General features: G+C 39.6%; 1 protein-coding gene across 1 annotated transcript in view; it reads left to right on the top strand.

The window, feature by feature from the left end:
• The first annotated feature begins 192 nt into the window (after nucleotides 1-192).
• TERB1 (telomere repeat binding bouquet formation protein 1) overlaps nucleotides 193-12,882 on the top strand; it is a 43,459-nt gene continuing 30,769 nt past the window's right edge. Inside the window, exons 1-4 of the mRNA XM_026011669.2 lie at nucleotides 193-324; nucleotides 2,768-2,824; nucleotides 10,702-10,812; nucleotides 10,995-11,123. Coding sequence (XP_025867454.2) covers nucleotides 2,788-2,824; nucleotides 10,702-10,812; nucleotides 10,995-11,123 — 277 coding nt within the window. The 5' untranslated portion in view covers nucleotides 193-324; nucleotides 2,768-2,787. The remainder of the gene's footprint in view (nucleotides 325-2,767; nucleotides 2,825-10,701; nucleotides 10,813-10,994; nucleotides 11,124-12,882) is intronic.

The raw sequence follows: 12,882 nt of genomic DNA on the forward strand, positions 1-12,882 counted from the left end.
TACTTTTTAATTTCAATTCAATTTGCCAACATACGCCATCCACGCTCTTGATACCCGGGATCCGCCTGGGCAATGTGGAGGAGCGGTGCTCCGCGGAGGGACACTGCGTGGGCCGGGCGTGGGTGGGCAGCGTCCGGGAGCCCCGCCCACGGAAGTCGCGCCCACGGAAGTCCCGCCCACGGAAGTGGGCCCGACCTTTGGGCGGGAAATCCAGGCCCGCGCCGTTGTAGGCCGCCCGCGAGGGAGAACGGGCGGGAACCCGGCGCGGTGCGACTTGAGGGCAGAGGCCCTGCCCCGGCGCCCGACCGTGTCCAGGAGGCCCAGGTCAGCCCGCCCGTGCCCTTAACCCACTGCCGTGAGGGGTGGCGGGAGCTGGCGGGAACGGCCTTCCTGAGGAGGCCGCGGGCCTGGGCGGCGCCGCCCTCGCGCCCACGGCGGCCGGTTAGTCAGGCTTCTGGAGCCCGGCAGTTTCCGAGAACCCCCAGGCCCTCCGGCGTGGGAACCCGTGGGGAGGCCCCCTCGGCCGCTGGGCCGGGCCTCGCCCTGTGACCAGCACCGGCCCCTGGCGGGAGTGGGAGGGCCGCGGTGTGAGACGACGGGGCCTGGGGCGGACCTGTGCCCCCAGGAGAGGGCTCCCAGCCCGGGTGAGCGCCCCTGGGAACACGGGGTGCAGGGAGGCTCCCCTCCTTGGAGAGGGCGGGCGTCGCCACCGTGCGCACTGCCGGGGGCTGGTGAGGCCTGGTGCGGCCTGGTGAGGCCTGGTGAGGCCGGGTGAGGCCGGGTGCGGAACGGCTGCTCGTGTCCCCCGCCTGGGAACATGGGCGCGGTGGGGCGCGCTCCGGGGCCCTTCGCTTGTCCTCTGCACCTGTTAGTTCTCCATCTGCTTAAACCGTCGCGGCCCTTTCTCCTGCGCTTCCCCTACCAGAGGGCCTCGTTCCACGGTGCATGAGGCCCAGCTGAGGATCCGCGCTCAGGCGCTCGGTGACGACAGTTAGTGTGGGATTTTTCAGCCCGCCAGCCTTACCCGGAAGGATGCCTGCAAAAGCTTTTCATGTGAACAGTTTCCAGGCCAAGGGAAGGCGTACTTTTCAGTTTTCTTGCTTGACTTTGCATCTAACAGCACAGTTTTGAGGAGTGGACTGAATTAAACCTGTAAGTGGGATAGTTTCTTCCCGTACCTGGGAACCCTTCCCCCTGCCCCAGCCCTGTGAGAACACAGAAGATCATTTTGAAATTTCGTTCACTGCAGCTTGCATCTTCACTAAATTACGGAAAACACTATCTGCTTTATTGAAGATACTTTTGTGTTGGGAAATAGACTATATTTTATAATTACCAATCCTTGAACATACGACTTGTCCTTTGCTGTGGATGTTTCCAAGCACTTAGCTAGTAAATAAGATGACTTGTATTAATGCTCCTAGGCAGTTGGAAAACTGTATTTAGTTTTACTGTGCAAAGTAACCATTTATTAGAAAACAGTATAAGACAGACAAAGGGAAGGGAAGGTAGAGTATTAGTATTAGTTTCAAGACATTTAGATTTTAAAGTTATATTCCTTTTTAAACATAAAACTATATCTAAAGGCTTTATAATTAGTTCTGACTAATTAAAACTAAGGAAATAGTCCTTAAATTCCTTCACAAAGCAAAAATCCACATATGGTACCATACTCCATTTTAATGGAATACCTAGGTTAAAAAAAAGTGGCAAAGCTGATATATATTTAAGTTTACTTTATAAAAGATTCTAACATTTGTTACTAATTTTGGGGGGATTTTATTTTCATTCTGAGAGTGAGAAAAAAAATAGAATGGTTAAGTAGCTATTTCCCATTAACCATGTAGTGTTGGAGTAAAAGAAAGAATTCTAGAGTTCTGTGAGTCCTGTTGTATTGCTTTAAGAAGTTAATCGGACTTGGATAGATTTTTCTAAAAGAATAATTTAGCATGTAAGATGCCATATCAGAGTTGGTGGTTATTTTAAAAATTCTTCTAACCAGTGATAGATAAACAAAGAATTTAATAGTAGAATACTACGTTGAAAAAAACATGGGTTGTTAGAAAAATAAATTTTTAATATTAAGCTTAGCTTGTGTGGAGAAATTGAGTTCTTAAGGGTATGTGTGTGTTTTAAATTTCTGATTCATGGAGGGATGACCAGTCAGAAATGATGGGATGAAAATACAGGAAAGAAAATAAGGAAGCAGAACCATAAGGGAAAATGAGGAAGCAGAACCAGAGAGGATCAGTTAGATTCAGTTAACCAACCATTTTTATATTTATTTAATAAAATCTGTTGAATGCCTGTAGTACTTAAGCAAATGCCACATGCATGTATGTATATCTTCAAATTTAATTCTTGTAACAACTTTATAAATTAGGAATTTCTGGGGTAGCCCCGGTGGTGCAGCGGTTTAGCGCCGCCTGCAGCCCAGGGCGTGATCCTGGAGACCCTGGATCGAGTCCTACGTCGGGCTCTGCATGGAGCCTGCTTCTCCCTCTGCCTGTGTCTCTGCCTCTCTCTCTCTGTCTCTATGAGTAAATAAATAAAACCTTAAAAAAAAAAAAGGAATTTCCTATTTTGTAGATGAGGAAACTGAGCCTCAGAGAAGTTAAGCACAACTTGTATCACATATTTAGGAAGTTGTAGGTTTACTCCCTGCTTTTCTGGCTTCAGGAAAACTATTTTTCCCTACTCCTTTACACTTATAATTCTGGAATTCTCAAACATTGATTTAAATTGAGAAAATACCTTTATCTTATAGATGAAGTAAGGAAAATACAGATGAGCATGGCAAGTGAGGACACAAAGAAGATACAAGGTGAGAAATTAATGGATTATATATCGAATTAATTTTATGTCTATTTGTGGGATATACTGCAAATTATCTGACAAGATCCAGGAAATGAAAAAAAATATTCAGCAGTTTACATACATATTTATTGTGCATCTACCCTGCCTGTCTCACCGACTTCAGATTACTGACCTAATAGGTAAAGGTAGGCTGATAATTAGAATACCATATGGTAGCTGGTTTAATAGAGATATGTAAAGAACGGTGGGAACCTGAGAGAACCACCACCAAATAGAGGTACAGGTTTCAGAGTCATCCTTAGAAAGATGGAAATTATGTCTATGGGCATGGAGGAGATTGACTACAGAGGAAGTATTAAAAAAAAAAAAAAGGGTGGAAAATGGTGTTCCTTAATGCACACCATCATGTAAGGATTTGGCTGAGGAAGAGGGCTTTCAAAAAAATGACAGAAAAAAACATTTCAGAAAGGTGAAAGGAGACTCAGGAATGTGGAATTTTGGAAATCAGACTTAGGAGAATACTTCAGGAGAAAGATTGCTTGAGCTCACTGGTGTCAAATATCCACAGATGACGACTGAATTATCCACCAGATTTTGTATTTAGGAGATCATTTGTTTTATTAAGAGTAAATTAAATACATTTCAGCCAGATTGCAGTATATTGAAGTTTGGGTAGGAAATAAGAATCTGGAGATAGTATAAATACCTTTCTCTTAAAAGCTTGACTGAAGTAGCACCTGGGTGACTCAGTGGGTTGTGTCTGCCCTCGGCTCAGGTCATGATCAGGGGGTCCTGCGATCAAGTCCCACATCAGGCAGCCTGCTTCTTCTGCCTATGTCTCTGCCTCTCTTCTCTCTGACTCTCATGAATTATAATAAAAAAATCTTAAAAAAACATCTTGACTGAAGATATATGGCAATAGGTAGCGGGAGACTATAATATTAAGGGAACCTTGTAAGGGGAGTAGAGACAAGAGAATATATGAAGAGGGAATGGAGATTCTGGAGAGGGGGAGGTTGGGGAACCTGGAGAGGGGATAACTGTAGATGCCCCTATAAGACCATTTATTACACTATGGGAATTACCCACATCTTTCTCTGTTTTTCTCCATCACCAGATTTTGAGTTCCTTGAAATCAGAATCCACATCTGGTAGAGTGGATGCATAGTAGACAGGCAATAAACATTTGTTAAATGAATAGATTTTTAAGAAGTCATGTGCCATTTGAGTTGTATGTGAGAGAAATCAACTCAAACTAATTCAAGCAAGAAAGGAAATATATCAGTTCATACCACTAGGAAACTCAAGAGTTGTGAGGAAGAGTTCTCCAAAGAACCACAAAAAGAAAGGAAATCATTCTGGACAGGAAAAAAAAAAAACTACCAAAGTATACTAGTTGTAGTTACTATAGAAGGTCCCAGAACATAGGTGAATGGATTAACCATGAACAAAAAGGTAGGGCACTAGATACCTGGTCTAATATTGTGGAAGAAGAGATAAGAATGAGTGTGGCAGGATGCCTGGGTGGCTTAGCGGTTGAGTGTCTGCCTTTGGCTGAGGGCGTGATCCCAGGATCTGGGATCGAGTCCCACATCGGGCTCCTTGCGGGGAGCCTGCTTCTCCCTCTGTGTCTCTGCCTCTCTCTGTGTGTCTGTCATGAATAAATAAATAAAATCTTAAAAAAAAAAAAGAATGAGTATGGATGTAAATATTTTGTAGGAATTCTGTGTTGTGCAAAGTGGGGAGTCCTCTCAGGCCTAAAATCTGTGTCTTTTTGAGGATTTATCTTGGCATTTGTAATATGCTTTTGCCCAGAGAGCAAGGCAATCCAGAGAATGCCAGATAATTAATGACCCTTTCCCTGAGAGTAGCCCTAAACAAATGAGTGTTTGGAATTGATGAATAAATACTCTTCACCTTTTGGTGGGGATGACTCTGAGTCACATGGTTCCACCTTGGCTCCCAGAGTTTCCTTGTGGAGTGAAGCTCCAGTTATCCTTAATAATAACTTGCTTCTGTCCACCTTCCTATCCTATCTCTTTTTCTCAAGTACTTAATGTTCAAATCCTTGTCTCCTTGTCTGCTTCTGGGGAAACTCAATTAAAACAAAATGGAAGAGAGAGATGTGGGATGGGGTTGGAGGTTTAAAAACTGAAGATTTGAAATAGCTGTTGAGGAAAATGGCAGAGGAAGCGGAAGGGTGTGAGAGAGCTGACCATGCATGGGATTGCTGAGTAGAGTTAGGGATTATAACTTGGAATGCATACCAAATATTTGTAATGGCATAATTAATTTTTTCCCTTTAGCAATGCCCAAATTTGGGCTGAAAAAGCAGAGAAAGGAATGCGTTTTTGAGTCATGGTTAGGATTATAGGACATCTTTACTAGAAGAACAAGTAGTCAAAGGAATCTTAGCAAATAATGGTTGAGGTGATGAATCATGGGATCTAGGATGAATAGGGAAGGAAATGAAACTAGAAGCCTCAGTGAACAGGAGTAAAGGCATTAAAGATCTTAGGGGTCAAGGAATAAATATAAAAGGGACACCTGGGTGGCTTAGCGATTGGGCGTCTGCCTTCTGCTCAGGGCATGTGATCCTGGAGTCCCAGGATCGAGTCCCACATTGGGCTCCCTGCATGGAGCCTGCTTCACCCTCTGCCTGTGTCTCTGCCTCTCTCTCTTTGTGTCTCTCATGAATAAATAAATAAAATCTTTTAAAAAAAAATAATAAGGAAGTAAGACAGTTGAAAGAATTACGGATAATATTCCAAAAGTAAAAAAATAGGTTTGAGAATATTACTGGTAGACCTGTTCTGACTAATGACAGAGGCCCAAAGTTTGGCCTTGAAAGTGAGTAGCCAAATTTACATACAGTTTGAGATTTAGAAAAGAGAAACTGTCTCAGGGATACCTGGGTGACTCAGTGGTTGAGGTCTGCCTTCGGCTCAGGTTATGATCCCAGGGTCCTGGGATCGAGTCCCACATCGGGCTCCCTGTGGGGAGCCTGCTGCTCCTCTGCCTGTGTCTCTGCCTCTCTCTGTGTGTCTCTCATGAATAAATAAATAAAATCTTAAAAAAGAGAAGGGGGACTTTCTCTTTCCCAGTATCCATATTAGTTACCCAAAAGAACTGAGATTGGGGTTACTTTGGTCATTCAGACAACTGCAAAGCATACCAGTAATTTGATTTTTGTATATAGAATAGCTTTTTAAAAATATAATTGACATAACACACAATTTGCCCATTTAAAAGACACAATTCAGTTGTTTTTAATATATTCACAATGTTGTATCATCATTACAATCAATTTTAGGGCATTTTTTATTACCCCCAAAGAAACCCTGTACCCTTTATTGGTCACATCCCCCTTCCCAACTGTAGGCAACCACAAATCTATTTTTTGTCTCTAGACTTGCCTATTCTGGACATATAAATTGAATCATACAATATGTGGGCTTTTGTGGCTGTCTTCTTTCACTTAGTACAATATTTTCAAGGATTATTCAGGTAGTTTCAGTATCTTCATTCCTGTTTGTTGCCAAATAATATTCCATTGAATGGATATATCATATTTTGTTTATCCATTCCAGAGGTGATGGAAATTTGGGTTTTCACTGTTTGGAGGTTATGACTAATGTTGTGAACATTCATGTACAAGTTTTTGTGTGACATGTTTTCATTTCTCTTGAGTATATATTTAGTAGTAGAATTGCTGAGTCTACGATAAATTTATATTTGACCTTTTAAGGAACTGCTACACCTTTTTGCCAAAGTGACTGTACCATTTTACATTCCTACAGCAATGTATAAGTGCTCCAGTTTCTTCAGATCCTTGGTCAACACTTGTCATAATCTGCCTTTTTAACTATAGCCATCCTAGTGGTATGTGAAGTGGTATCTAATTGGGGTTTTGTTTTGTATTTTCTTAATGACTAATGATGATGTTGAGCATCTTTTCATATACTAATTGACATTTTGTAGATCTTCTTTGGAGAAATGTCTATACTTCTTAATTTGGTTATCTTTTTGTTATTGAGTTTTAAGAGTTCTCTATATGAAAAAAGTCCTTTTATGTTCTGAACACAAGCCCTTGATCAGATTCCTGATTTGTAGATGTATTCTTCCTTTCTGTCAGTTGTCTTTTCACATTCTTGATATCTTTTGAAGCTCCAAAAATTTCAATTTTAAGTCAAATTTCTCCAATTTTCTTTTATAACTTGTGCTTTTGTATTGTATATACTTGAGTTTTTATTTTCTTTAGGAAGTATTGAAGGAACTAGGTTGCATAGGCTGGAGAAGATAAAACGGAGTTGTAAATGTCATTAGGTGCTTTGGGAAGGGAGGGATTATAATAGAAAACATCAAAGTAGAAGAGGGGAGTACAGCGAGGAATAGAGGAATACACGAAGAAGTTTCTTGTTTTCTGCCTTTGTGCCTAGAATTGAAAATCACCATGCCCCATCAAAAGTCCTCTTGTGTTGGGATGCCTGTAAAATCTTTAAAAAAAAAAATCCTCTTGTGGCATATTGTTGATGATGAGTGGTTTATTGCTATCCATACAGCCAAACTAACCTTCTTACAGTCTCTATTAATGTAGAATATGATCAATAAATGTTTGTTGTTGCTCCAAGACTACTTAGTGATAACCTTTGTACTGTGGTTTTTCTAACAAATTGAATCATGAATAATTTTCTTGAACCAAATTGTCAGTTGAATTTCTTTTAAGAGGAAGACTAAATATTGATTGACAATAGATACAAGTTTCTTTTAGTGTGTTCCTCTGTATTTTTACCTTTTCTCTTCATCCTATATTTTGGAGAACTTTAAGTGTTAATTCAAGCATTATGTCAAAATATACATACAATTTAATTTAAATCGTTAAAACCAAGAGAAGAAATTGTTTAAAGGCTATAGTGAAATTTTTTAAAAAATATTTTATAGGGGATCCCTGGGTGGCGCAGCGGTTTGGCGCCTGCCTTTGGCCCAGGGCGCGATCCTGGAGACCCGGGATCGAATCCCACGTCGGGCTCCCGGTGCATGGAGCCTGCTTCTCCCTCCGCCTGTGTCTCTGCCTCTCTCTCTCTCTCTGTGACTATCATAAATAAAAAAAATAAAAATAATAAAATTAAAAAAAATATTTTATATATTTATTTATTCATGACAGACACAGAGAGAGGCAGAGACCCAGGCAGAGGAAGAAGCAGGCTCCCTGCAAGGAGCTAGATGTGGGACCCGATCCTGGATACCAGGATCACTCCCTGAGCCAAAAGGCAGACGCTCAACCACTGAGCCACCCAGGCATCCCGATAGTGAAGAATTTTATAGGAAAATGGAAGTGCTGAAATCTTACTATACTCAGTTGTGCTAGTAGCTCTTTTGTAGATTCCGTCAGATGATCTATATAGGTCATGTTGTATAGGAAGGCAGATAGTTTTACTACGTCCTTCCTAATTTGAATGCCTTTTATTTCTTTTTCTCACTTCATGGCACTGACTAAGCTCTCTAGTACGATATTAAATAGAATGTTAAACAGAATGACATTGGCTAGACTCCCAGTACAATGTTAAACATCTCTGTCTTGTTCCTGATCTCAGGGAAAAATAATTCAGTCTTTTTCTCTTAAGTATTACGTTTACAGTAGGGCTTTTCTTCTTCTTTTTTATAGATATACATTTTTAGATTGAGGAGATTTTCTTTTCTCCCAAGTTTGCTGAATTTCTTTTTATCAGAAATGAATGTTGAATTTTATCAAATGCTTTTTCTGCATCAGTTGAGTTGACTATATGATTTTACATGTTTGTCATATTACATGAATTGATTTTTCGTATCTTTAGTCAACCCTGAATCTTAGGATAAACCCACTTGGTCATGATGTATTATTATTTTAATATGTTTTTAGATTCAGTTTGCTAAAATTGTTTAGACTCTTTACATGAATATTCATGAGGGATATTGGTCTTAAGTTGTCTTTTGTCTCTTTCTAATGGCTTTGGTTTTCGTATTAGGGTAATGCTGACCTCAGAGAATAAGTTGGGAAGTATTCCTTTTCCGTAAACTTTTGGAAAAGTTTGTGTATAATTAGTAGTAGTTCTTCCTTAATTTTTTTTAAAGATGTTATTTATTTATTCATGAGAGACACAGACTGAGAGAAGCAGAGACATAGGCAGAGGGAGAAGCAGACTTCTTGCAGGGAGCCCGATGTGGGGCTCGATGCGGGGCTCTATCCTGGGACCCCAGGATCATGCCCTGGGCCAAAGGTAGGTGCTAAACCGCTGAGCCACCCAGGGATCCCCTCTTCCTTAAATGTTTGAGAGTTTACAGATGCAGCCATCTGAACCTGGAGTTTTCTTTACAAAAGATTTTGTTTTGTTTTTTTAAGGATTTTACTTGAGAGAGAGCGAGCTAGCACAAGTGAGGGGAGGAGGGGCAGAGGGAGAGGGAGAAACAGACTTCCTCCTGAGCAGGGAGCCGGACATGGGGCTCCATCCCAGGATCCTGAGATCATGATCTGAACCGGAGGCAGATGCTTAACTGAACCACCCAGGCGCCCCTACAAAAGGTTTTTAAAATATGATTTTAGTTTCTTTCATAAGTATAGTACTATTTAGATGATTTGTTTCTTCTTAGGTGAGTTTCCATAATTTGTCTTAATGATTTTATTTAAGTAATTTCAACACCAAACGTGGAGCTTGAACTTAAAACCCCAAGATCAAGAGTTGCATGCTTTACAGACTGAGACATCCAGGCGTCCCTAATTTGTGTCTTTTAAGCAGTTTGTCCATTTCACCTAAGTCATTGAATCTGTGGATAAGTTGTATATAACTATCTTTTGAATATAAATATAATCTATGATGATGCCATTTCTCTCATTCTGATATTGGTAATTGGTGTCTGTGCTCCTATTTCCTCATCAGTTTGTCTAGAGATTTATCAGTTTTATTGATCTTCTCAAAGAAACATTTCTCTTGTTTTTCTGCTTTTAATCTCACTGATTTTTGGCTTTGATCTTTATTTCCATTCTTCTACTTTTAGTTTAACTTACTGTTGTTTAGTTTTTTAATTTTTTTAATTTTTATTTATTTATTTATTCATGAGAGAGAGAGAGAGAGGCAGAAACACAGGAAGAGGGAGAAGCAGGCTCCATGCCGGGAGCCCGACACGGGACTCGATTCCGGGACTCCAGGACCATGCCCCGGGCCAAAGGCAGGCGCTAAACCACTGAGCCACCCAGGGATCCCCTAACTTACTGTTTTTATAGTTTCTTAAGATGGAAGCTGAGGTCATTGAGACTTTTCTTTAAAAAAAAAAAAACGGATTGTATTTATTTGACAGAGATAGAGCATGAGCACAGGTAGTGGCAGAGGGAAGGGGAGAAGCAGGCTCCCCACTGAGCAGGGAGCCCAACATGGGGCTCAATCCCAGGACCCTGGGATCATGGCCTGAGCTAAAGGCAGACATTTAACTGACTGAGCCACCCAGGTGTCACAAGTCCTTTCTTCTTTTATAATATAAGCATTTAGCATTGCAAATTTCCTCTCAAATACTGTTTTGGTAGCATCCCACAAGTTCCAATATATTACATTTTCATTTTTATTCAGTTCATTTCTAAATGACAGATGTTTAAACCAATGTAGTTTTATTTAAATAATATTTGAGTTTTGTATTCTTATATTTCATGCAAAGGAAAAACCAAATAATTATAAGTATTTCAAGTTATTTAAGGAACATCTTTCTTTTATGTATCTTTACTGTTTGATTATAAAAGGAATATATACTTATTTTAAAAACAAACATAAAGATATATATCTAAAAAGTGAACTTTAAATGGTTAATTTTTTAAAGGAAACATCTGGTTTTTTAAAAAATGAAATTTTTGGTCTTTAGAAATGAAGACTGACCTGAACTTATTATTGGAGTGCCTGAAGTATCAAATGGACAACCCTTTCTCACAAAAGGAAGCTTTGGTCACTATTCATTCAATTTGTCAACAAAACAGTAAGACATGATAGTGTATTTTTATCTGTGATTCTAGTTCTTTAGTATTTTGATATGTGAAATATTCATGGTTCTTTCTCTTCAACTGAGTTACTCTACATGCTATGTTGCTATGTTCATGTGATTTATTTTCTCCTTAAAAGACTTATAATATGATTTATGTTTTGTCTTGCACCCTATAGGTAATGCAGGTGTTTATTTTCGGGAAATTGGTGGTTTGATGTTTATAAAAAACCTTGCAAAGTCAAGTGAACATAGCATGGTAAAAGAAGCAGCCTTATATACATTAGGAGCTGTTGCAGAACAAAGTGGTAAAACATGAAAACTTTTTTTCATTATCCTTCAGGCATTGTGTTATATTTCAACAAACTACTAAAAAGTAATTTTAGAATTAAATTCCTTTTTTACGTGTCTGGATAGTTTTATCCAGGTATTTTATTTTATTTTATTTTATTTTATTTTATTTTATTTTATTTTATTTTATTTTATTTTATCTATCTATCTATCTATCTAAATTCATGCATGCTAAAGATTTTATTTCATATATTAACTAATGAAGGAACCAGTAAAATATGACAACTGTTTCAAAAGCAATGACAAAAAAACAACATAGGCATTTGGGAATACTGAAGTAGATTTGTAAGTAGGCACAAACTGGTCAATATCCATAGAGCAACAGTCAGTTGCATTTGACTGACCAAAATGTTTTCCCTTTCTGCAGTCAAGAATAACCTGGGGCACCTGGGTGGTGCAGTTGATTAAGCATCTGACTTTTTTTTTTTTTAATTTTTATTTATTTATGATAGTCACAGAGAGAGAGAGAGAGAGGCAGAGACATAGGCAGAGGGAGAAGCAGGCTCCATGCACCGGGAGCCTGATGTGGGATTCGATCCCGGGTCTCCAGGATCGCGCCCTGGGCCAAAGGCAAGCGCCAAACCACTGCGCCACCCAGGGATCCCGCATCTGACTTTTGATTTTAGCTCAAGTTATGATCCCAGGGTTGTGAGATCAAGCCCTGCGTGGTGCTCCACGTGAGATTCTTTCTCCCTCTCCTTCTGCCCTCCTGCTCATGTGTACTCTTGTGCTCTCTCAAAATAAGTAAATCTCTTTTAAAAAATGAATGACTTGGATTACTATCAGCTTTCTACAAATTACAGAGATGTAAAATAGCCCAAAGACAGTGAAAGACTCAGATAATCTAGAAGGGTGTGCTAGATTGGACATTCAGTACTCATTTTTGTTCATTTCAAAATCCTTCACAATTTTTCTTGCCATTAGTTGGAAACTTTTTTTTTTTCACTTTTTCACTGTGCTTAGCTTTTTCTTTTTTTTTGTCATGCAGAAGTCTTTTATTTTTTTACAAAAATAGAATTAATCATTCTTTCCCCTTTTTGCTTCTGGATTTTGAGTCATAGGAAAGTTTTCCATACTCTCAGGTCCTAGGGGAATCCAGCCACGTGTACTTTTGGTACTAGTATAGTTTTATTTTTACTTTCATATTTTCCTTTTGAATTACCCTGGGTTATGGCATGATGAATGCTCCAGTTTAATCTTTTATCTTTTTTATGTGGCAGTCCAGCTATTCTAACACATTAAAAAGATCTTTTTCACATTGATTTAGATGTTATTAATGTTTCATGAATTTGCCTATGTAGTGGGTCTACCTCTGGTTTTTCTATTAAGTTCATTCTCCATATATCTCCATATTTGAAACAAAAGACAAAGATAACTACAACATCTTGTATGTGGATAAATATGCTCTAGGTATGGAAATTTATGTAACGTATTCTTATAGTATACCCAAAATGAAGTTGAATCAAAAGTATTGGTTTGTCGGGGATCCCTGGGTGGCGCAGCGGTTTGGCACCTGCCTTTGGCCCAGGGCGCGATCCTGGAGACCCGGGATCGAATCCCACATCAGGCTCCCGGTGCATGGAGCCTGCTTCTCCCTCTGCCTGTGTCTCTGCTCCCCCCTCCTCTGTGACTATCATAAATAAATAAAGCAGTGCTCTTTAAAAAAAAAAAAAAGTATTGGTTTGTCAAACAACTTTCTATTCTTAAAATTTTTTT

Source organism: Vulpes vulpes, chromosome 12, assembly GCF_048418805.1.
Source record: "Vulpes vulpes isolate BD-2025 chromosome 12, VulVul3, whole genome shotgun sequence".
In the NCBI taxonomy this organism is placed as follows: domain Eukaryota; kingdom Metazoa; phylum Chordata; class Mammalia; order Carnivora; family Canidae; genus Vulpes; species Vulpes vulpes.